The sequence below is a fragment of the Hydractinia symbiolongicarpus genome, chromosome 7, assembly GCF_029227915.1.
Source record: "Hydractinia symbiolongicarpus strain clone_291-10 chromosome 7, HSymV2.1, whole genome shotgun sequence".
In the NCBI taxonomy this organism is placed as follows: Eukaryota; Metazoa; Cnidaria; class Hydrozoa; order Anthoathecata; family Hydractiniidae; genus Hydractinia; species Hydractinia symbiolongicarpus.
Window position 1 is genome coordinate 21,321,280 of NC_079881.1, and position 25,214 is coordinate 21,346,493.

The window sequence follows — 25,214 nt, forward strand, 5'->3', positions numbered from 1 at the left end:
CTTTTTTTTGTAACGGAGAGATAACAAGTTGATTATCACTTCTTTGTCCAGGAGACCAATGGTTCACATAAATTGGTTTGTTATTTCATTTCTACTTTCAAGGATACATAATTTATGATGAGACTCTTATAAATAGAAAATAGAAAATGTTGCTAAAAAAACAATAACAGCAATTTCTTTGCATTCAATATGCCATGTAAAAACAACAAGACTGGATCTAGTAAGAAAAATGACATTGCAAACTGCAGCACTTTGCAAACTGCAGCAAAGAAGACATTAAGTCAGTTTGGTAAGAAACCTACCCAATTCTATTTGTTTTAATTATATTTTATAAGCATGATCAAAAATATTAACAATCAAATTGTTCATTGTGCGATAGAGAATATTTGCCAGAATTTTTTCTCACTGCAACCTTATCAGCTTGAGCTAGTATTATCATTAAATGAACAAGAAAATGCTTTTACTATCAATTACACTGATACAAACAAAGAGGTCACACAGACTAGTTTCGTTGAACCATAAATGAACCATAAATGATCGATTAAGCCCCGGGCCTTATTTGTCAAAATGGGTTTTAGGGAAGGGGGCTTATTCAGGAGGGGGGTTAAATGGGAGTGGGCTTATAAAATTATGCAAAAATCTAGTGTGCTATTTTAATAAACACAACATATCTTTCTAAAAGTACAATAATAAAAACAAACACTAATCGATCTCAATAAAATGGTTGGAAAGAGAAAAAGGGAGGTCGGACTTGTTGTTCCAGCAAAGTATGTATTAATACCTCAACCTGCGAAATAAATACCATTTAATTTATTGTTTATAGTAGTATTTTCTCAGTCCCTATGTCAACTATGTTTAAATTACTGTGAATTCAAATAAGCCCTCCTGGGGGCTTATTTGTCAAAATGGGTTTTGGGAAGGGGGCTTTTTCAGGGGGGGGGGAGGGTTGGGAGTAGGGGCTTAAACGATCATTTACAGTAATGGAGGTTGTGAACCAATATCAACGAAATCGAAGAAAAACTTTTTGAAGGAAAATTTATGAAAACCAAATGTAAGAAGTAAATGCTTTTTTACCAAAAATAATATTTTGTTACCAATAACGATCATGATGTATTTCTTGAACAATCAATCAGTCTTCATAAAAAAGTTTGGCATTTTGAAACTATTTTTAATGCATTGGCACTTCCCCGTTGATAAGTAGTTTATATTTGACAAAAGGTTTACATAAAAAGGAATCGATGAAGGAGACATAAGGTCATCCTTTTTTTAATTCTATTGTGTGATGGACCTCACATTGAGAATTTGCATACTAAATTCAGGGGATAATAAAAAAAAATTTTCTGTTAGGAAGTGTCAAAGAAACTGGGATTTTAAAACTGTGTTCCTATACAAACCAGTATTAACAACTCAGTAATCAGTTTATCTGTTAGCTTAATCTAGCAAAATATTATTAAAGTGTTTACCTCCTGTCAAAAATTAGATTCTTATTTGTGCAAAACTAAAATACAAAACTGTGCTCTTAGTTTTGAGAGAAGATAATCATAAAATGCGAACAGGATGAAAATAGAAAAATTAATAAATTTAAATATGGATTAAAATATGGAAAGGACAAATGAGTGAAATAACATAATAAAGGAAAAGCGAACATAAATTATGCCATGACATAGGTTTGATGACCCGTAAATATATACAAATACATAAAAATCTTACCGTAATATCCCTCTGGAAACAATTGTCAGTGACGTGTTTTAAGTAGGTGTAAAGCCCAGATTCTTTTGGTAAAGTCCCTTTCTTTCTGATTGCTTGCACCCATTTTTTAGGAAGTATTTTGTTTGACTTTTTTCAAGGTGTCTTATAAAACTGAACTCTTTGTCAAACGAGAAGCTACTTGTACAACCAAATGCTGAACAACTTGGCATATTCAGCGTAAAATAAAATTGCTAGTATACATCATCATCATCATCATCATCATCATCATTCTCGGCTTAACGTCCGTTTTCCATGCTAGCATGGGTTGGACGGGGTATATTAATGACCCTTTTCCAATCTGATCTAGACTGTGTTAGATCTAAACTCAACTTCCTCTGTATCAAGTCTGTCCTTATAACCTCCTGCCAAGTCTTTCTCGGTCTGCCTCTGGGCTTTGCCCCAGGAACTATCAAGTCTCTACACTTTCTTACCCAATTATCCTCCTCCATTCTTTCCAAGTGCCCCAGCCAATTCAATCTTCTTATCTGGATAACATCTTTAATTCTACGGAGACTTAGCCTGCTTCTTAGCTCATCTGAACTCTTTCTGTCTCTCAGACTGGCATTACACATCCACCTAACCATTCTCATATCATTCTTTTCTAAACGGTCAAGATCTTCCTGCTTCACTGCCCATGTCTCACTACCGTACAACATAACACTTCTTACACAGGCCTCATACAACCTACCTTTTACCTCAATTGACAGGACTCTGCTAGTCAATAAAGGAAGTAACTCTCTAAACTTTTTCCAAGCAGAACCTATCCTGCAAGTAACACTTCTTCCAACACCCCCTTCACTGCCCAACATATCACCTAAGTAACAGAAGTTCTTAACTATCTCTAACGAGCCACTGTTGTACATCATTAAAGCTGGAAATACTTCATTCTCTATAATCTCACCTTTGCAACGCTTGCATACAAACTGTATGCCAGCTCTTAACCTTCCACTAATACTACTGCACTTCTTATGTACCCAATGCTTGCAAGTCTGACAAAAAATTGAGTTACTACCAACCCCTTTCCTGCAAACTCCACAAGGCCACTTTCCAACTACAAGGTCACACTTGGCTGCAATGCTACTTATCATGACTTTAGACTTTGCCGTGTTTACCTTCAGCCCTTTCTCTTCTAGTCCTTTCTTCCACTTCTCAAACTTTTCAACTAATTCTTCCATCGACTCTGCTATGAGAACCAAATCATCTGCATACAATAACTCCCATGGACAACCTGTTCTGAACTCCATCGACAGCGCTTCTAAGACTAGAATAAACAACAAAGGACTAAGTACAGAACCCTGATGTACACCAACATTCACACTAAATTCATCACTAAGTGAATCGTTAATCTTGACACGACTTCTAGCATTGCTGTACATAGACTGAACCATCGTAACTAGCCACTCATCCACACCTAATTTTCTCATAGCCCACCAAATAACTTTACGTGGCACTCTATCAAAAGCTTTCTCTAAATCTACAAAGGCAAAATAGAGATTCTTTCTCTTTTCTAAATACTTTTCCTGAAGCTGTCTGAGTAAAAATATTGCATCTGTAGTGCCACGCCCTGGAACAAAACCAAATTGCATCCTATCTATATTAATTCTTTCTCTAAGTAACCTATCAATCACTCTTTCAATAACTTTCATTACTTGATCAACCAACTTCAAACCTCTATAGTTACCCCTTTCTAATGCATCACCCTTGCCCTTGAAACAGTTCACTATTACACTCGACTGCCACTCACTCGGAATAGCACCATCCTTTATAATCTGGTTAGCAAGACTTGTAATAAGCTCAACTCCAAAATATCCAGAAGCTTTTACCATCTCTGCAACAATACCTGATACTCCTGCAGCCTTGCCAATCTTCAATTTCCTAATAGCCTCCACTACCCATTCTGTCTTGATCTGCATAGCTGGCCCTTCTACGACATCATCATCAGACAAATTATCCTCGTCCCAATCAAACTCAGTGTTAAGCAACCTCTGATAATGATTCTTCCAAGCTACCCTTTTCTCCTCCTCTGTGCTAGCCAAAACACCTTCATCATTACGTATACACTTCTCACCTACAATATCTTGATTAGTCTTCTTCATTTGCTTTGCTATCTTGAATACCTCATTGCGCTGGTCTTCCCTTCTTAACACATCTGCAAATCTGTTTCTCTCTGCTTCTGATTTTGCCTTATACACTGCTGTACGAGCGTGACGCTTAGCTTCTAAGTAAATATTTTTACTACCACCTGACTTCCACTCTTTCCAAAGTTTCCTCTTTTCCTTTATACACTGGTCAACCTCATTATTCCACCACCAGGTCTGTCTATGTCTAGCTGGTCCTTTCGTCCACCCACAGGTATCATCAGAAGCTTCTAGAAGACAATTCTTCAAAGTAGTCCAAGTACTTTCAACATTGTCACTATCACATTGACTATTGTAGGCTAACTGCTGAACTTTTGCACTAAATTGTCTTGCTACAATCTCTTCCTTCAGCTTCCAGACTTTTCGACGGGGCCTGTACTTTCCCTTGGCTTCTTTGACACTCTTCAAGATAATATCACAAACCAGCAACCTATGCTGGGAAACACACTCTTCCCCCGATATAACTTTCACGTCCTTCACCACTTTCTTGTCTGACTTTCTAACCAAAAAGTAATCTATCTGTGTCTTACAACCACCTGACTCATATGTTATCAGCCTACTCTGTCTCTTACTGAATGATGTGTTGCAAACCACCATGTCCGTTGCCATTCCAAACTCAAGCAATCTCTCCCCCTCCTTATTTCTGCTCCCAAATCCATAGCCTCCATGCACACCTCTATAACCTTCAGATGACTTCCCAACATGACCATTAAAGTCGCCGCCCACCATGACAAGTTCAGTGTCTCCAAACTTTGATGTGACTGCTATTAACTCATCATAAAACTTATCTTTATCTTCCTCACTGAGTCCACACTGTGGAGCATAAACTGACAGAAAAGTGACAATCCTATTACCTATCAAAAACTTTATCACTATAATACGACTATTAACACGCATAACATCTATTACTTTTTCTACCCACTTCTTCGCAACGAATATGCCAACTCCTCCATATCCATCACTATTACCAATCCAAAAAAGCTTATACCTTGCCCTCCTACCTTCCACAAATCTCACTGAAGCTCCTCTCCACCTAACTTCCTGAACACAACACATATCAACAGATCTACGTTCTAACATTTCAACTACTTCACCTGCTCTACCTCTCAGAGTACCAACATTTACACTAGCCATCCTCAACCTAGTGTTATCTACCTTGTGATGTGATAGCTGGGTAACGGTCTGACGATGCTCACATCTGACATCTGTCCTACCGTGCGCGACACCTTCACTCCTTAGAGTTCCAGCCCCGTTTACGCAGTTTGTCTGATTAACTATTCTTACGGCCATTAATAAAGAGTTTTGGCATTGTTTTACAGCTGGATGCCCTTCCTAGCGCCAACCGTTCACAGACCGGACTGGGTGTTTTTTAAAGTGACACCATCACTATGTGGCATTTCATGGGACTTCCACAATCGCCCCTTTAAACTAAGGTATGGTGGAGGACGTTCAACTCCTCTCTTGTCTCTTAAGGAGACCCTTCACCCTAATATATATATGATATATAATATATATATCACCCTAATATAATATACAAACGATTACAAAAATTCCTAGCTCAAATAAACCAGCTGTTACATAATTGTTACAGAATTCAGGTATCATTTTATTAAGCGATCTAAAGGCCAAGGAGGAGGTGTAGCCATTTATATCTCTGAAAACTAAAGTACAAAAGGTGAATAGATCTTGAATCTAAAGATATTGAATGTATCTGGATGGAAATTTTTCAACAAAAGGCGAAACGTTTTCTGGTTTGTTGCGTGTGCAGACCCCCTGATTCTTCACTTTACAACCTCAAAACATTCAATAAAGTGTTTAAAAACTATTCTCCAAAAAGTTAACGAGATAAGTAAAGAGACACTGATCTTGGGAGAAATGAATATCAATTATCTTGAGAAAGCAGATCATGGAGATTTGAAAGCATAATTAACGTTGCAGGCTTTAAACAAATGATAAAAAATCCCACTAGAGTTACATCAGAAACAAGTACCCTAATTGACATTATTTTAACCAACAGGCAAGCAACATTATCATTTACTGATGTGATACCGCTTTCCTTAAGTGACCATGATTGTATTGGGTGCGTACAGAATTTTAATCACGTAAAATATGAACTGAAGACCATCAACATTATAAATTATTCGAAATACGATTCAACAACATTAGTAAGGAAATTGGTTCACAAGAGTGGGGATATTTCTATGGAATGAACAACATTACTGAAGCATGGATTTACATGAAGCAAACTTTAGTTAGTGTCATAAATAAGCACGCTAGATTTCAGTACCATCATAATCTGAAAACGAAAATTACAAAAAAATTTCCTTGCAACAATGCTAGCAAAATTGCGACGATCAATGATGTAGCCGATAAAAAAGCTATGGCAAATAACTTTTGTCAGTGTTTCTCCACTATTGCATTTACATTAAGACAAAAATCGCAACCATCGCGGGACTTTATATGGTGAAAATCTGCAAAACTCAACATGATGACATTCCCCCTGGGATGTTAAAAGATGCTGCAAGTTTAGTATCTAAATTGTTATCTTATCAATTTATCCTTACAAACAGCTATAGTACCTGCAGAGTGGAAGATAGCAAAAGTGAATCCTGTACACAAAAGTGGTTCCACTTTGAATTTGGACAATTATAGACTAATTTGGATCTTGCCAGTGTTGTCAACAATTCTAGAACGAACTGTTCATAAACAACTTACAGATTATTTGGAAAGCAATAAGTTACTCTCTAAAAATCAACATGGCTATCGGCGAAAGAGATCCACTGAGCAAGCCACAATATTATTAACTGATAGTATTCGAAAGGAAGCAGACTGCGGAAATTTGGTTGGCATGTTAAATGTAGATCTGTCCAAAGCCTTCGAAACACTTTCTCATTGTATTTTATTGTACAAGCTGAAATGTTACGGTATGACTGGGATTAAACATCAATGGTTGTCAGATTACAGGAATCTCATCTGAAGAACATTCTGTAACATGTGGTGTACCGCCCTTGTTATTTTCAATTTTTTTTTAATGATCTCGAGGACTACCTCATTCATTCATATGTAATCAATGTTGCTGATGATACAGTGCTATTCATCAGATAGAAAATTCAAAATTATTGGAAACAAATTAAATACTGACCTAGATGCACTATCAAGTTATCTAATGGAAAACGAACTAGTTATTAATTTGGAGATAAATAAAACTGTATCTATGGTATTATTGAAGATATTATTTCGGTTTGTCTGTTCAGTATTCATATTACTGTGGAACTTTATCATTTCTTGAACATGATAGTTTAGTAGGCGACGTTTCAGGAGATCCTTCTCCCATCATCGGGCAAAGTAAAATGATGTTGAGCATGTTTTTATATAATTGCAGAGGATCAAAATTCATAAAAATTAACCAATCAGAAACAAGCTGATAATTACAGTTAATTACGGTAATTAACATTTTCGGACCTAGATGTAAGTAACTACTTCTTCTGTAGGGCTGGTAACCAAATCTCAGGAAGTTGATACGAGATGCTCTTTATGTGTTTGTTACGTTCTACACTGTTGATGATTTCTTTAATCTTCCTGGCCGTTGTTCTGGATTCTCTGTCAATGATTTTCTTCTCATCCCAATTAAACTGATGACTTCTGCTCCAGCTGTGGTCCGCAATTTCGTTTTTCTTTACATCTCCGTTTCTCACGCACGCATATGTTCTTGTACTCGTTGCTTAACCTTTCTTTTTGTTTTGCCTATGTACACTGCATCACAATCTTTACACAGGATTTCGTAAACAACATTGCATTGTTCTTCCAGGTTTATTTTGTCTTTTGATTTAGACAAAGTGCTTCTTAGGGTGTCTTTTGAGTTAAGAATGCTTTGATCTTGTGTTGCCTTAAAACTCGACGAAAGATCTCGCTAGTACCTGGTACGAAGGGTAGGAATGCTGATGCGATAAATTCCTCTGATGTTTCCCTATTGTCTCCATTGCATCTTCTCTTCATTTTATTTTCTACTTGTGTGATGACTTTATGACTGTATCCATTTGCGATTAATGCATTTCTCACACGTCGAATTTCTTCTTTCCTCTCCTGTTTGTCACTGACTACGCTGTTGGCACGATTCAGTAATGAAGATATGACACTTTCTTTGCAAGATTTCTGATGGTTTGATTCGAAGTTAAGATACTGGTCAGTGTGTGTTGGTTTACGATACACTGAAACTGAAATAGAACCATTCTTGCGTCTATGGTGTTTGGTACTGCAAAACGATTAAGTCCTGACGAATTGAATCTTGTTTATCAAAGCACTAAAATTAACTCTACGATGACGTAGACCAAAACCTAAACATGGGTGAGAACATACAAGAAATTGTCATTCAAATTACGATTATTGGAAGCATTGAAACCCTGCTTAAGGAAAAGAGCCGTAACAAAATTTATCACGGAGTAATTTTACCAACGTTAATGTTTAATTGTGTTGTTGATTTGAACTTTTCCAGAACACGACTCTATCTACTGAGTTCGATTGATCGAAGAGTAGAAGTCACTTTGGGTGAGGAGCAGACTTGCGTTATTGATGAAATATCAAGCATGCAGTCCTTCTTGTAAAGAAATGTTTAGATTGTAATATTTGTGAAGGTCTAGAGTGTTATTTTAAATTTAATATCCATTGTCAAAATACTCGTCAAAACTCTACAATGTTATCTATTCCTAAAGTAAAACTCGTGCTCGCAAAATCTGGCTTTTTCTCTATGGGTGTAAAAATTTTCAATACACTGCCCATAGAGATACAGCAAACAGACTCATTCGCAGACTTTAGGAATAGAGTCATCATCATCATCATCATTCTCGGCTTAACGTCCGTTTTCCATGCTAGCATGGGTTGGACGGGGTATATTAATGACCCTCTTCCAATCTGATCTAGACTGTGTTAGATCTAAACTCAACTTCCTCTCTATCAAGTCTGTCCTTATAACCTCCTGCCAAGTCTTTCTCGGTCTGCCTCTGGGCTTTGGCCCAGGAACTATCAAGTCTCTACACTTTCTTACCCAATTATCCTCCTCCATTCTTTCCAAGTGCCCCAGCCAATTCAATCTTCTTATCTGGATAACATCTTTAATTCTACAGAGACTTAGCCTGTTTCTTAGCTCATCTGAACTCTTTCTGTCTCTCAGACTGGCATTACACATCCACCTAACCATTCTCATATCATTCCTTTCTAAACGGTCAAGATCTTCCTGCTTCACTGCCCATGTCTCACTACCGTACAACATAACACTTCTTACACAGGCCTCATACAACCTACCTCAGTCATTTTAATTGCAAATAAATTTTATTATTTTATTTTTTCAGCGATAATTATACTAATCTCTATGTTTGTCCCTTGAGTCATCTTGAACACTCCTATCTTCTAGTCTTTCAAGAGTGGTATTCAATTTTTTGTTTTTCTATGTTATTTGTTTCAGTCGCATGTATGTTTTACCTGACTTTTTACATAATTTTTTATTATATATATATATATTTTTATTTTTTTTGGTTTTATTATCAGGACGCTCAATAATAGTAGTAATTTATTACTGAGGTGTAAATCCTGTGTAAATACTCATAATAAATAAATAAATATCAGAAACTATGATGTTTGGTCAAAAATACTTTGGCATCATTTTATCATGTCTAAAACCATAACATATCATACATAACATACAAGTTTTAAGTCAGTATATAAATTTTTACAGAAATTATCGAACTTTTATTTAAAAGTACAGTCTCTTAATACTGGTGAAATTAAAATTGCTGAGTTGATATTTATTGCGTGTTTAGGGTTTAGCATTCCCTCGTCTTCTTTCATGAAAATAACAAAATGCAAAAATTTGAGCAAAAAGGTAAGGACTAGAAGGTTGTTATGGGGTAATTTCAGACCAACTTAATAAAATTGCATCACCTGTATTTCTTGAGTTCAAGAATTTTGCATTTTATTATTTTAAGAGTGACAAGACTTCTCAATAAAAAATAACAGATTTGACCAAACAATAAGGAAATCATTGGCTGTCTCATTGTGACAGATTTTTATAGGAAAGCTAAAAAATAAATGTGCCCAAGTTATTTTCAAGTTATTTGGCCTCATAGGTAAAAGTACAATGCAATGGCTTCGCTAATTTTAAAAATGCTATTAACTGAAGTGAAAATGCATTGACGTCAAACTATAGTTTTCCTATTAATATTGAAGATACTAGCCGGTGAACCGGCGTTAAACGCTGGTTAAGCCACAAGAGCATATATGTCATAAATCAAGTGGAGCGCACACAATGTTATGGTGTTTTGGGTCTAGTATATTTGTCAAAATATAACTTTACTACAAATTTAGCTGAAATGAAAACACAATTTACAACCTGTTTTTACCTCGTCAGCCAACCTCTTTTATTTTTAGAAAATATTCCTTACAGGCTGAGCCCTTTGGTACAGGTAAACAATGTCGCACATCCATATAGGTATAATACCTTTTGCCAAAAAAACTGTATCGCAACTTCGGTTTAATAGAAACACAGAAATCAGACCGTCGTTAACAATGGCTGACAACTTTATCCAGGTAAACCATGTGGCACCTCTGCTATAGGCGTAATATAGACGTAATACCCTTATCGCACCTGGGTTTAAAAAAAATAAGAAACAACCTTTTGTTCTAAATCAATTACTCGTTTTTTTGATGTGGTAATTATACAGTTTTTAACCTGTTTTTACCCTGTTAAAGCAAAAACAATTGTGCAACATTGTTTAATTTTGCAGTGATGGTTCCTGTGTACGTTCACAAATTAATCGTAAAACCGGGCAGAGCGCTTAGTACATGTAAACCCTGTTGCATATCCATATAGGTCTATATAAAAACACAGTTTGTTACCCCATCTAGCTTAAACAATCACCCAGCAATTGTATTTTGTTTAATAAGTTTTATGACATTAATAAAAGTTTTATAGCATAACCTTACAGCATTTAGCATAAGAATATTAATTAAAAATTTTGGTGTAGCCAAACTGCATTTGGCTATTTTCACTTTTTAGCCAGATCTAAATATACAGTTAGTTAGACAGCAAAAAGAAAAAGGAACCTAACATAAGGCAAACTTTTAGAAAAAAAGAAGATTTTAATCAATTTATTGCTTTTCTCTAGGTCCATAAAAAAGTTAATTACTTTAATTGCTGTGATCTGATTGGTTGATTTCCATCCTCTAATTATCTCCTCAACTAATAAATAGTCAAAGATGATTAAGATAATTAGCAGTATATAACAGCTGTAGCTGTCGAAATGTGGCGTAACTGTCGAAATGTGGCCTCATTTGTTTATGCAATGATATTTTATTATTAAATTTTTCTGACTGGGGCCTGGGTTTTCTTACAAGCGTAAGCGTACCATATTTCTTTATAACTTTTTTAAAAACTTGATTTTTAATTTCAAATCATAAAGTAACGATTTGCGAGTTTTTTAAGTGAATTTGTCTTGCAAACAAAAAGAACTTATTTGTAAATTAAGATTCGCAGCCCCTGAATTTGAACCGCACATGGTGGGTACTCCTACATAATAAAATTATGGTCTCTTGAGTGTTTCTGAACCTTCAGTTTTTTTTACAGTTGTTTTCTCCTTGATTGTTTTCTCATTCTCGTTTTTTGTCCAGTTTTTTGAGAAATTGGAATTTAAAAAAAATGGGTGCCAGGTATGACAAAGTTTTGCTTTTTATTTTAGCATATTGTCGTACTTGTAAACATGGAAAATGTGTTGCACCTTATGCATGTCAGTGTTATGATGGATATATTGGAAATGGCTGTGAAGCAGGCAAGTATATAATTTAATCAGTGGGTTTATGTTACATCTATTTTACAATTCTTTGTGTATGATCAGGGGAGTTTTAGAATTAGTTGCAGTACATTGTACTGCATTAATATGCAGTACAATCTAATACAAAGCTACAGTAGAATTTTCTCAATATTCAGCTTTCTATAACTCAAATTTTTGTGATTCAATTAACTTTTGTAATTCTAGCCTTTTAGGCCAATTGATTCGACTTAACATTGTTTTTGATGAGCAGGCACATTTGCTCTTTCATATGTTATGTTATGTTATATTTTTATAAAAAATATTTTGTGCCCATTCATTTATTTATGGGCCAAAAACTTTAAAAAGAAGAAAACTTTCTAAAAGTTAAATAATCCTCTAGTTGAACTTTTATAGTTTCTCCATTTTTCTCCAAAATTGCAGACTGCAGAAAAGGAAACATTTTGCAGATGTGATCTGTTGCCATTGATTGTTGATGACTATTAATGAAAAAATTAGGTTCGCAATTTTAACATAGATTGACTAACAAACACAGGATTTGGATTCACAAATTAAGAATTTCAATGTGCTAATTCAAACCCTGTATATACGTGTGGTCATATATGCATAAATATTACTGTTTCGGTAATGGAATTTAAAAAGGCTATGTTTCAAAGACTTACAGTTCTTGTTTTTAGTGTGTCCTGTGAACAAGTATGGTACAAACTGCACTCTTTCATGTAAATGCACAAACAATGCAATTTGCAGCAACATTGACGGTTCTTGTAATTGTACGGCTGGTTGGAAGGGTGAATTCTGTAAAACTCCATGTGATAGAAAATCCTTTGGTTATTATTGTAAACAAAACTGCACATGTAAAAACGATGCAACTTGTAATCCTGTGACAGGTCAATGTACATGCAAGAGAGGCTACATAGGAAAAGAGTGAGTTTAATTTTTATTTCCTTTTGCATAATATACTTGAGGTCCTCCAAGCCCCCTGTTAAAAACATTTCTTTGTTTATCACATTTTGTCGGATTGAAAGAAAAAGTTTTTTTATGACAGCTAGCCCACTCTCTATTTCAATCTAGAATTGTCTAGAATTGTGTTTAAAAAACCATTAAACTGAATAAAATGTCTACTGAATCAAAACAAAAAGGTTTTATTAAAATTGGGTCTTTTTTTATAAAATACAAAATTCATGCCAAAATCAATCTCGTATTGAAAGACATACAAAATTATAATAACAAGTCTTAATAAGATAGGCAAAAAGAGAGTTGTGATAAGAAAACTTGAGCAAACAATGGGGGCAGCAATTGACAAATTTAAGCAATGCAATTTTTAATTGCACCTAAACCTTAGCAAAATTGGAAGTCTATAACTAACTGAGGGACAACAGCAGAGACCTGCGAAGAACAGCAACAAGCCATTTATCTCGCTGTCTGTCTGTCTATCTGTAAGTTTTTTTGTAGGAAGGGTAGCATATGAGATATATAAAGTATAGGAAGCAGAAAAAGTTTAACACAACATTTTGAGGAAAAAAATTTTGTAATATGAAAACTGGAAATGGTAATCATAACAAAGTAATTTAGAAAAAAAAGGTTTCAGGAAGTTTCAAGAAGGCATATTGTCAAAAAACTACTGTTCTTTACTAGTTGTGAAAAGACATGTCCACCAGGAAAATATGATAATAACTGTCAGCGAAATTGCGCATGTCATAATGGTGCTACGTGTCGCTTTTATGATGGTGTTTGTAATTGTACTGCTGGTTGGGAGGTAAGTCTTTGTTTATACATGTTACAAGCTTTTTATCACTGAAAACCACGTGTCAAAAATAAGTATATTGTGGGTTATGTGATTCTTATTAATTTAGATAGTACATAGCGAAAGTAAGTTATAGTCCCCTTTTTCTAAAAACTAGAGATTAAATTGATTGAAAGTTTTGACCGTCTCTTGTTAGGACTAATCATGAATGAAAATTTCACCAAATATATACATTTTTTACGAATATTTTAGAAATTAGTCGATTTAGTAGAAAATGAAAGGGAATTAACAAAAAACACACTAAAAATGTTATTTTGCTTGTAATTTAACATTTACAACTTAATAAATTATCATGAAATTTTGTGGTTATTCATTTTTGCGAATGATATGTTGGAAAATATAGTGTAGATACTTAACTTCTTTAACTTGGCCAAACATCTTTTCATTTTAACACTTTCCAATTTCACTTCTTTTCGATAAACCACCAACAGGGATAACATAATAAATTTTGAAAAGAATTTTTATTTCACAGCTCAGAACATAATACTTCGAATATTAAATGAACACTATCTTTTTGATAGTTTATGAAATCCGTGAAGAATACAATAACATTGGGATTTTCCTTCATTTTCTCATTTTATTACATATTGATTTATTTTTGATTAAATAAGCACTTTTCTCATCTACAGACCATTTTGATCATTGAATAAGACCACAGAGTTTATTTATGCAGTAGTTTTATATTTCAAACTAAAACATTATACATTGTCCTTCCGTAAGAATGAGTAGCTAGCCCATATATATGTTTATTTTTTTTTTGTTTACAATCTCAGGGTGCATCGTGCAGTCTACCATGTAAAAATGGATTTTATGGAAGTGGGTGCTCGAGAGAATGTGGATGTTCTAATTCTGATTCATGTAACCCGTTTAATGGATCCTGTAATTGTGTGCCTGGTTTTTTTGGTGAAAAGTGAGAATCCATTTTCCTTCTTTATATCAAATTTAAGAAAAACCACGATACTTACAAGAGTATAATCTGTTAAAATTCACCTAAGACAATATCGGAAAGGAATCTAAATAAAAAAGTCAGGAATATACCCTTTAAACTTCTAATAAACAAAAATACACATTTTTAGCTAATTTTATTAATTTTTTCTCATACTTAATTAAATATAATATTTTTAGATGCCAATCTCCTTGTAATAATACATATGGTAAACATTGTTCTTACCCATGCGAGTGTAACACAAGCAATACTGATAGTTGCGATAATGTTGATGGTACATGTAACTGTAAACCAAACTGGAATGGTGCAACATGTTCAAATCCTTGCAGCACAACTGTGGGCAATGCTGAGGGTAACCAAACAACTTTGGAACCCTGTCAGAAAGTCTGTAATTGTACAGTAGGACAAGGCAAGTGCCAAAAGACAACAGGATTATGTCTGTGAGTATTTTTATATAAAATTTAAAATAAAAAAATTTCTTTAAAAGCTATCTGTTGCTATAAAAAACGACAAACAGATCAGCAGTTGTTTATAACCAAAACATTTTTAAAGCAAACTCTGTGCTAAGGCTAAGTGCGTTAAAAATATTTTGATGGTGCTTTGAATAAATAAAAGAAATACAGACCAGACCAGGTCAATTATTCTGTAAAGTTGCCATGGTCACAACACCCTGGCACCATTCTTATCCTTGTAGCTTTTATCAAATCAGCATTTTTTTTTTGTTTGCTACATATTTGATCTTCTTGTTTCAATGTTTATTTAAGAACCCTTGTTGTGCGTTCTTTAGTCGGGCTCACATTACCTTGTGGCTTCTGCGATAAATTTAATTTACGATAAAACTCCACAAAGTTGAATTTATCTTTTAGACTGACAGCTTTAAAATTGGCAACTTTAAAACACTTAATGTGTTTTAAGGATTTTAGAATACAAGGTTTTAGTCAATATGTTGTTTGAGTGTCGCTTGTTTTCTAAAATTTAAATACTCCTTTCCTGTTTTTATGATTGATTCAGTTGGTGTTTTCTGTTTCCTTGGAACAAAAAAATTAATTTATTCTCTGCCAACATATTTAAAAATCCACAACCGTAAAACTATAAACTTTAAAATACCTGTCCAGTGTGAGGAGGTGGGCTTATATTCTGTTGTTTCCCTTAACTTTTAAAAGGCTTTCCTAAATGAGTGAAAAGAAGAAGATTAGAATTTGTTAAAATACCCGCACATGCTTATTCAAGTTCACTTCTGCAATTTTGAATTTTTAATTAACTTGTTCACCCAGATCAGGTCTTTGGTTATGTTAATTAGTATTATTGGTGATGAAATTTGAATAGTGCTCGTTTGTATATTATAAAAATACTTTATAAGTGAACAGCCAGACCACAAACCAACTCTTTACACTGTATGTAGTATCCCATCATGCTTGAAATTTATAAAAAAAATATTCATACTGACCTGTAAATAATTAATTTTTTTATTAATTCTGTTTTCACTGGCTTATAAATTTACGTATTTTTATAGCTGTCATCCAGGATATACTGGCACTCATTGCGAAATGAAATGTAAGTCTGGAACATTTGGAGTAAATTGTAAAAAGAAATGCAATTGTGCTCATGCAAAGTCTTGTAACATCACAACTGGTTATTGTAATTGTAAAGCAGGATGGACAGGACAAAAATGTAATACAACATGTGATTATGGTTTATTTGGTGAAAATTGTCAACAGTCGTGTAGTTGTAGTATTCATGGAATATGTGATCGTCTCAATGGTACATGTGCATGTAACGATGAGTACCAAAATAAAAATTGTTCTTTTAGTGAGTATGTTTCTTTCTATAAAGTGAATAGATGTAAACCAACTTTTTTAACCACCAACAACCTTTGTTGTTCCATATCGTTGATTATCAGAGTGTCTTAACTTTTTTTCGGTTCTTTTAGTTAAATGTTGAAATTTAAGGCGCTGACTGGAATTATCAGGATTTTTTCATATACATTTCATTGGTTGATTTTTTTATTGTTTTTACTCCTTGACGAAGAAATCCTTTATATGTTTTACTACTTTCACAATAATAATTTAGCACAACACTTTCTTCATTCAGAATGCTCAGATAATGATGTCACAAAATGGAAATTTGGTTTAGGATGTACCAAAGCATGTTTGTGCAATCAAACTAACACTGAAAGGTTAAAGACTCAATCACTTTTTATTTATTTTTCTTGTATATTATTTTATGATGTTATATTCGTTTGTTTAACAATATATAACTATGTAATTCAATTTTCTTTTAGTTGTCACGGTATGTCAGGCAAATGTACCTGTAAAACTGGCTGGGCCCCACCCTACTGCCACAAAAAACAATGTATGTTTTATTTGTTGATATGCCTGGCTAAAATTAGTTCAATGTGTTTTGAATTTAATTTTATTTGTCTTGTTGTAGCATGTAACGGGACTCACTATGGTAAAGATTGTTCAGAACGTTGTAACTGCGACCTAAATCATGGTGTTTGTGATTCTGTAACAGGTGCATGCACTTGTAAGAGTGGCTACTATGGAACTGATTGTCGATTACGTACGTATATACATGTCAATTTTTTTGCTTCATGGATTCATTTAATGTTTGATATTGGTAGTGCACTTGCAAAAAGTGAACTGCGGACATATTTTTAACGTAGCGAGAGTTAAGGGTAAAGCTCCATTCAACTATGACACACATTTTTAAACTCACTATACCATCGAAACAATGTTCTAGTTAGCTACAACGTTGCTTTTTTTCTAAATATGTGCAGTGTTTTTTAAAGGTCTAACAATGCCTACTTTTTTAAAAAAAAGTTTTAAAAAAATTGTTATATCTTTCAACTGTAACTATTCAACACTTTTTCTCTAAAAGTATTAAAAAATGAATTTATACAAAAAGTTATCAGTATCCTAAGAATATGACCATTTTGAAATTTGTTTGCATCCTAAATGGAATATGAAACAACGTACTTTTGTCGTATCATTGATTTAAATCAGGTTTCATTCTTTTGTCCACGAAATGTACTTGTCTGTTTGTCACTTGAATTTGCTGCTTAAATAATAGCACCTTAGGGATAATTATTACACTAGTTATCATTTTCAGATCTTTCAATTTAGACTGTGATAAAAACAGGTCAGGATGATTTTGCCTTAAAAAGCCAAAAATCATCCTGTTTATTGAGTATTCCCATAAAATAAATCGTGTGTGTCCCTTGAGTTCTCTTTGAAGTAAAAAATACAAATTTAGTTAAGCCGCACAAATATTTTAGTATATCGAGAAGGAGATTAGACACATTTTGTTGTTTTTGGCACCCTTTTTTTATAACAATTTCTTTTTTCTTTTGGGATTAGAATGTGCTACTGGTTATTATGGCCAAGACTGCGCATCAACATGCACGTGTCAAAATAACGCTGTTTGTAATCATGTGAATGGCAAATGTAACTGTTCAGAAGGATTTATGGGAGCTGCCTGCGACATACGTAAGTAACCTGGGGTATTCTGCTACCAGACGTAACATTTTGTCGGTATCAGAAATACTTGATTTAATACTTTCATTAATATGCCTGTTGTGAACAGCTAACTGTAGCACAAAATGAAATTTATATAGTTTAAAAAAGTAATTAAATTTTTAGTCACGAAAAACATAAATTTCTAGGGAAACGCTTTTTTTAAGATACAAAATAAAATATATCCAATAAATGAGAATAATTTTTAAAAAATTTTTGCTATCAAATCATCAACAACCTGTAGTCTTTTTTTTCTTTTTGACTGTTCATGGGTGAAACCTTCACTAACACAAGTTACTCTCATAATAATTTCGTTGAATAATATTTCAGAATACATATAAATGCAGAAATATTTTGTTTTTCTTAGCATGTAAAGAAGGTTATTATGGACGAAGATGCGAATCGCAGTGCCATTGTCAAAATGAAGCCACGTGTGACAGGTTTACTGGTAAATGTCATTGTCGCAAGCATGGGTGGACTGGAGACAAATGCAATACTGGTAAGAGACTTATTTGTGTGGTTAAAAGTAGGGTGACTTAATTTCGGTTGATTTAAACCATATATTCGGATAAAGTACTTTTTTACCGCCATTATGTCCTAAAATTAAAATTATTTTACTGTGGATTTTTGAGTAAGCGATGGTGTGTTTGGTAAACCCTGCATAGCGGTTAGAAATTCAAGTTAAAACAGCTAATCAGACCGCTTAGAATTGTTTTCTGATTCTTTTGAATAAATTAAAATTAAGAAATAAATATGTAAACAAAGTTAAAAAAGGAAATTTGTACCTTTCGAAAATGTTTTCTGTATAATGCTGTATAACCCTTGTCATAAGGTGTTCAAGCAGAAGTTTTTTGTGAGTTTAAAAATTAAGATTAAAAAAAATTAAGTTTATTAACAAACATAAACTCTTTGCTGTCAAGTTTAAGTTTGCTTGAATGGTCACAATTACTAAGTAATTCTAATAGTTTTGGCATAGTTTAACCTTTTTTAAAAGCTTATCGACATTCCAATAAATCAGAGCATGCCACAATAGTTTACCGAACGTTAAATATTCTCAATTTTTTTTTTACCAAGGAACAAGAATTTATAATTAAAATATTGCTTTGGGTCTTCTAAATTAGGCTGAAAATGGCTGCAAGATGACAAAAAAAATAAGCGAATGGCGCAAGACTACTGATATTTTGTACTGATTTTTTTTTCAAATTTTTTTCTGAGGAAAAAGCAGGGAAATACAGTAAAATTTGATTGTTGATTGTGTGAAAGTTCTAATGTTGCAACTCTAGTTTTTATTGTACTGTATAATAATAATGAATAAAATATAAAAACAGTTACAGGATATATTAAAAAAAATTTTAAAAAAAATAAAAAAAAAGTTTAAAATATAAGGACATATTTTTTTTGCGTGGCAAATTTTTTCGGTTGCAAAATTATGGAAATCACATAAATGAGCATTTCTGGAGCTGTGATAGTCTTTTTGCTACAAAATTTACGTTGCAGATGTATTTTCATAGCATGATTCGACACAAACAAAGTTATTTTTCAGAATATGAGCATGATTGGAGTGAATTGTCATTTTACGAAAAAGCTCTTGCAGGTGCTCATTAATGCTAAAATACTTAAATTAGTGATTTGGACTCGTAAAATAAGAGTTACTGATGGGAAATTTGAAAGAGGAGCAAGTTTGAACAAATTTTAGAGTAGATATTAAGTAAAGTAGTCTTCGTAACAAAATTCATTTTTTACTGAACAATAAATCCGATACATACAATTTATTAACATTTTAAATAGTGTGAAGTGTAATATAACAGAGCAATTTTGGAGCAAATAGTCATTAATGATAATACGCTTTATGTTTTTGCACAAATTAACATACACACATAGGATTATAGATATTCAAATACCCGAAAAAATGAACAGCTTGAAGATTAGTTTAACATAGCTCAACTGTTGCTCTTTTTCACACATCCGAGTTAAAATAAACTTTAGAATTATAATAATAACAACATTCCTAATTATTGAATTAAAGGTATACTACGAATGGAGAAATAGCAGTCGTGTTTAATTCATTCATGCAAAATAGTGTGATAACCTTTGGAACAGAACAGTGAGTTTTTATTTCACCTAGAGTTAGTAACTCTAGGTGAAATAAAAACTCACTTTGCAAAGAACTTTTGAAAATAGTTAAAATTGTCCAATCTAGTGACTATATTACTCCATATTTGCTCATTTTTTATATGCTTTGGTTACAATCTGGAAGATTAAGTCATGAAAAGCGCTTTCTGCCATATTATAATAATAAATATTTTATAAAATAATTGATTACGTGTTGTATTAACACCAAGCCAAAGTGGTAGTTTTAAAATGACTATTTTGCTCCAAATGTGCTCGTTTTTTTATAAAAAAAGGTAATTATTTTTTAAATCAAGCTATTTGTAACCGCAGGAATCATTTTTGTATCTGTAAAAAACGAATTTTTGTAAGATACTATTCCATTACAGTTAGTCGCTAAATTTATTGCTAGGGACTATTAGCTCCAAACTTGCTCTTTTTTTCATATATTTTTTTGTAATCCAAAGCAGTAGTAATACCTAATAAACCTATATCAATAAAAGTATTTAGAAAAATTGGGATTAAAATGGAAAAAAATGGAAAGATTTTTTACCTCAAATCTTATGAAAGACTTTTTTGCTCCAGTCTTGCTCCGGATAAGAATGACTTAATACTCCAAAACAAAAGATTGTTTTAAGAAGGGAAAAAACAGGACATAATTTCAACATTTTTCTAATTAGGTCCATATTTTGAAAAAGTTGTACGCTACAAGTTATATTTCTCAAGTCACGTCAAACTTATTTATCTAAAATCTTGCTTTTTTTGCCACGCAAAAAAAATGTGTCCATAAAAACATATAGTGACATAGCCATAAAAGCCAACTCGCATAAAATGACACAATTTTTCTTCAATTTCTTAATGTAAAATTGGTGAAACATCAAACAGAATTTAATTGCGACATTGGACATAGAATTAAATGATCTCCTTACACTACTCAATTATCACGTTCTTTGGACGTTTTACCAGTCTTTTTGTAACAATTTCTGAAATCTATCTTTTCAGCTTGTCCGAATTGGAGTTATGGTTTAAATTGTCTTCTTCGTTGCTCGTGTCCAAAAAACAACACTGACTCTTGTAATCGAACGAATGGTAACTGTGTGTGCAAGTCTGGATTCAATGGGACAGACTGCTCAGAAAGTATATTTATTCATTCAGTTATTCATTCATTCATTCATTCATGTATTCATTCAGTTATTCATTCATTCGTTCATTCAGTTATTCATTCATTCATTCATTCAGTTATTCAGTAATGTCAACTTCACAATGTAATATCGAGATAAGATCATTAACAGAGATTCTGACGTTAAATTTCTATTGTTTCACCCCTTTCAACCCTATCTTCGAGCCTGGGGGATGAGACTAGACATAACATTCCGACCAAAATAGTGGTAAAGTTTTTAGTTCTTATGGTGACATCGTCATTTTTCGAAAGTATTGACTTTTCACCAACATTTTCTTCAACACTCTGCAAATCATTTAAATTTTTAGATTTTTATTTACACAATGTTTTTAGTAGGTTTGCCATGTATAGATGTCTTCCATATGAGGTTTTAAAGACTTTAAAGAATCGAAAAAAATATATCAGTCTAAATTTCTATTGTTTCACCCCTTTCAACCCTATCTTCGAGCCTGGGGGATGAGACTAGACATAACATTCCGACCAAAATAGTGGTAAAGTTTTTAGTTCTTATGGTGACATCGTCATTTTTCGAAAGTATTGACTTTTCACCAACATTTTCTTCAACACTCTGCAAATCATTTAAATTTTTAGATTTTTATTTACACAATGTTTTTAGTAGGTTTGCCATGTATAGATGTCTTCCATATGAGGTTTTAAAGACTTTAAAGAATCGAAAAAAATATATCAGTCTTCCATTTCGTAATTCTGCTGAAATTTTTTTCCCTCCTTTTGCACTTGTAACCAGTAAGAATACATTATTTTGGTTTCTAGTTTGCATTGGTGGTTATTGGGGTTCAGGATGTGTTTACAAATGTGGTTGTCATGAGCAAAATAGCAACATATCGAAAGACTGTGATGTTCAGTCTGGTCAGTGCGCTTGTCTCAAAGGTTTTCGTGGACGCACATGTGATAAACGTAAGTGTCATAGTGTTTTTATCAATACCTGTGAATAATTCTAAATGTTGGCTACCTGTGAATTTAATTGAATTATGAACTTCAAGGTGTTTTAATTAACAAAAGCAGAAAATTTGACGAAATTGAGAAAAGATAAAGAAATGCTTTGATGCGATTAAAGGCGAAAATGAAAGTTTCCCTTAATTGATTTTCCCATGCCGTTAAAGCAGGAGTTGGTTCGTAGAGTCCGTAGAAAATTAATCTCTAAAATCTCAAGATAACAATAAAATATTAGAAATTTAGCTATCAGTCTTAAATTCTTCTGATCTTTTACCTGTATCATTATTCACTTTAGTGTAAAAACAATTCACGTATATATTTCTTTCTATTAATCATAAGTTTGTACACAAGTACTCTTTGGGAGTAAAACTTTTTAGAAATCTCAATTCTCCTTGGATTTTGTTCTCAAAGTACGGTAGAATTCTATCGTTTTGTTCAAGAGTTGTTATCCCAAAATTATTCACCTATTTGCTTCAATTCCACAATTTAAATTTAAATATGCTCGTTTAAAATTTTGTAGGCCTTTGTTTTCATAACTGTTTGGACCAAACTTCATTCTTCTTTAACCAATGGAAGAAAGTTGTTAAATTTGTAACTGTAGGATGTAGTAAATGTCACATGTAGACAACGTCATGTTTTAACCTCTTCTTTCATCTTTATTCTGTTTTGTTTTAGCTTGCAATGGTACTCACTTCGGTGATGGTTGTTTAAACAAATGTCCATGCAATGGAACACATGCGACTGGTCTTTGTCATCATGTCACTGGTCAATGCAGGTGTCAAGCTGGCTATACTGGATTCCTTTGTAATGAAAGTAGGTGCTATACTTTGTTGCAGAAAACAAAAATTGTGTTATGAACAAGTTGAACATGAGAATACACTAATGAGATACTAGTTTTTTTTGTTTTTTGTTTTGTTATTTAATATATATATATTTATATATTTAAGATTTTATTGTTGATAACATTTGAGTTTATTTTATATCATTTTGTACAGATTGAAGAGCCATTGTAGTATATAAACACCCTGAAATACATTTTACTTCTGATGTGATTGTTTCAGGAAGTCATAGATGTCATTTTTAGATGTCACTATTGCATATTTTTGATTCAATCTTTGATAATCACAGTAAAACACCGCTATATAGGGACTATTTTCATACTTTTTTTTTTATATCTTTCTTACAAATAAGTCTCCTTTTTATTTTAGCATGTCCAGTGAACAAGTACGGTGTCGGTTGTGAGTTTGTTTGTTCATGTGATGATTGTGATCCGGTGGATGGTTGTGCAGGTAAACTTTTCTTTGAAAGCTATAAAACAAATTTATTGAGAAGGGTGGTTAACGCTTCTTGTTTGGTTACCAAGCTTGCTATCTGTTTTTCTCCACGTGAGACTAAGATACTAGTTCGAGCTATCAAAAAGATATTGAGTAGTGGAGATATTACGTACTAGTTTTTTAAAGCTGACAACTAACTTTCGTTGTTGTTGTTTTTCAGCTAAACGGTCCAGCAATCAGATTGTGAGTGTTTACGTCCCTGCAGGTGTGGTATGTTTGGTTGTGTTAGTTCTTCTCATCGCAGCTTTCATTCTATGGAAACGACGTAGTACAAAGAAAGATAAACTGAATGATAAGAAGTTTAATCAAAGGTAACGTTCATATTTCTTTAGCATAGCCGAGGTGATTTTTTTTAATGTCGGTGGTAACATGGGTTCGTTATTGTCTCTTTAGCGTTACTAAGAAGGAGTTGATGAAGAATGAATTTCAATTAAAGGGAGCTAGTAAGTACTGTTGTATGGGTTGCGAGGTAGTTATGCGTGGTGTACTTCTGTGGTATTTATCTGACTTATGGTAGTTTTCAGTGTATAAGTTCAAAATATATTTTTGTTTTGTCTAGCAAACACAACATATGATGGTAATGATGGAACCTACCAAGATGTCAATCACCACAAACCTAATCCTATTTACGAATCAAATGTTGACAATCTACAAAATCCAATCTATTCCTCCACACAGGATCCACAAAGCCAGTATGATACGTTGTTTAAGAAGAAACAGTTGGAGAAAAACTCTTCCGGATATGCCCACCTTGGAACTACAGCGTCCAAAGCAGAGAATAATTATGACAGCTTGCATGACAGCTCACATGACAGACCCACATCAACGCAGTCCAATGATCTGTACAATCAGCTAAACTTTCAGCAGCATGGTCATGATAATGTCCATGCTAATCTAATTTACGGGTCAGTTGATACAGGTGCAAACCATTCTTCGTATGATTCGTTGTCTAGAAACCAACAGCCGAACGCAGCTACCGTTGACCCATGTTATGATCACATTGGTAATCAGACATTAGCCAATCAAAATAGTTCATATGATAGCCTCAACCAATCAAACTTAAAGAAAATCTCTCTACCAAAAGAATCAGAATACGCAGTAGCAAACGTCGGAATGTACAACAGCTTATCAAATAACGTCAAAGCTACATCGCCGTCGGATATTTTTGCTGCGGACGAGGAATATAATACTTTGCATAACACACAGGGTAACCAAAAGCGACAACAAACCTATGATCACCTTGCGCAAACATCAGAATATGAAATCCCCAACGCACAGAAAAGCGCGGGAGATGTTTCTGCACGATCGTCGAACAAGATTGGAAAGAAAGAAAAGAAAAAAGATGAAAGGGGGAAGGGTAAAAATAAAACGAAAGAAAAGAAGGAGAAACAAGGTGGTCGTTTAAGATATTCTAGTCTGGATGAAGAGAAGAATGATGATAATGATAAGTAAGTTACTTTCTTTGCATCAAGTTCTGTTAAACTTCAGTAAGTTTTTACCTACAACCTTGCCAAAATTGTGGAGACACTTTTCAATATTCCAATTATTTACACACTTTCACCCCACCCCTTATACAATGTTGCCTTCATGTTTTTTTGAAGACTGAAGTTTGCTGCCATGACTCTCCAACATCGTTTAAAGGGAAGATGGGATAAAAAGAATCGTAAT

General features: G+C 33.4%; 1 protein-coding gene across 1 annotated transcript in view; it reads left to right on the plus strand.

Annotated features, from left to right (window-relative positions):
- The window catches only part of LOC130648815 (multiple epidermal growth factor-like domains protein 10), a 40,732-nt gene that overhangs the window by 14,589 nt on the left and 929 nt on the right, over positions 1–25,214 (plus strand). The window contains exons 4-21 of the mRNA XM_057454915.1: positions 11,615–11,704; positions 12,382–12,628; positions 13,340–13,460; positions 14,282–14,418; positions 14,634–14,894; positions 15,968–16,263; positions 16,546–16,630; positions 16,736–16,806; positions 16,885–17,016; positions 17,814–17,942; positions 18,337–18,468; positions 21,081–21,215; positions 22,030–22,173; positions 22,888–23,025; positions 23,421–23,501; positions 23,707–23,857; positions 23,940–23,989; positions 24,106–24,994. Coding sequence (XP_057310898.1) covers positions 11,615–11,704; positions 12,382–12,628; positions 13,340–13,460; positions 14,282–14,418; positions 14,634–14,894; positions 15,968–16,263; positions 16,546–16,630; positions 16,736–16,806; positions 16,885–17,016; positions 17,814–17,942; positions 18,337–18,468; positions 21,081–21,215; positions 22,030–22,173; positions 22,888–23,025; positions 23,421–23,501; positions 23,707–23,857; positions 23,940–23,989; positions 24,106–24,994 — 3,289 coding nt within the window. The remainder of the gene's footprint in view (positions 1–11,614; positions 11,705–12,381; positions 12,629–13,339; positions 13,461–14,281; positions 14,419–14,633; positions 14,895–15,967; positions 16,264–16,545; positions 16,631–16,735; positions 16,807–16,884; positions 17,017–17,813; positions 17,943–18,336; positions 18,469–21,080; positions 21,216–22,029; positions 22,174–22,887; positions 23,026–23,420; positions 23,502–23,706; positions 23,858–23,939; positions 23,990–24,105; positions 24,995–25,214) is intronic.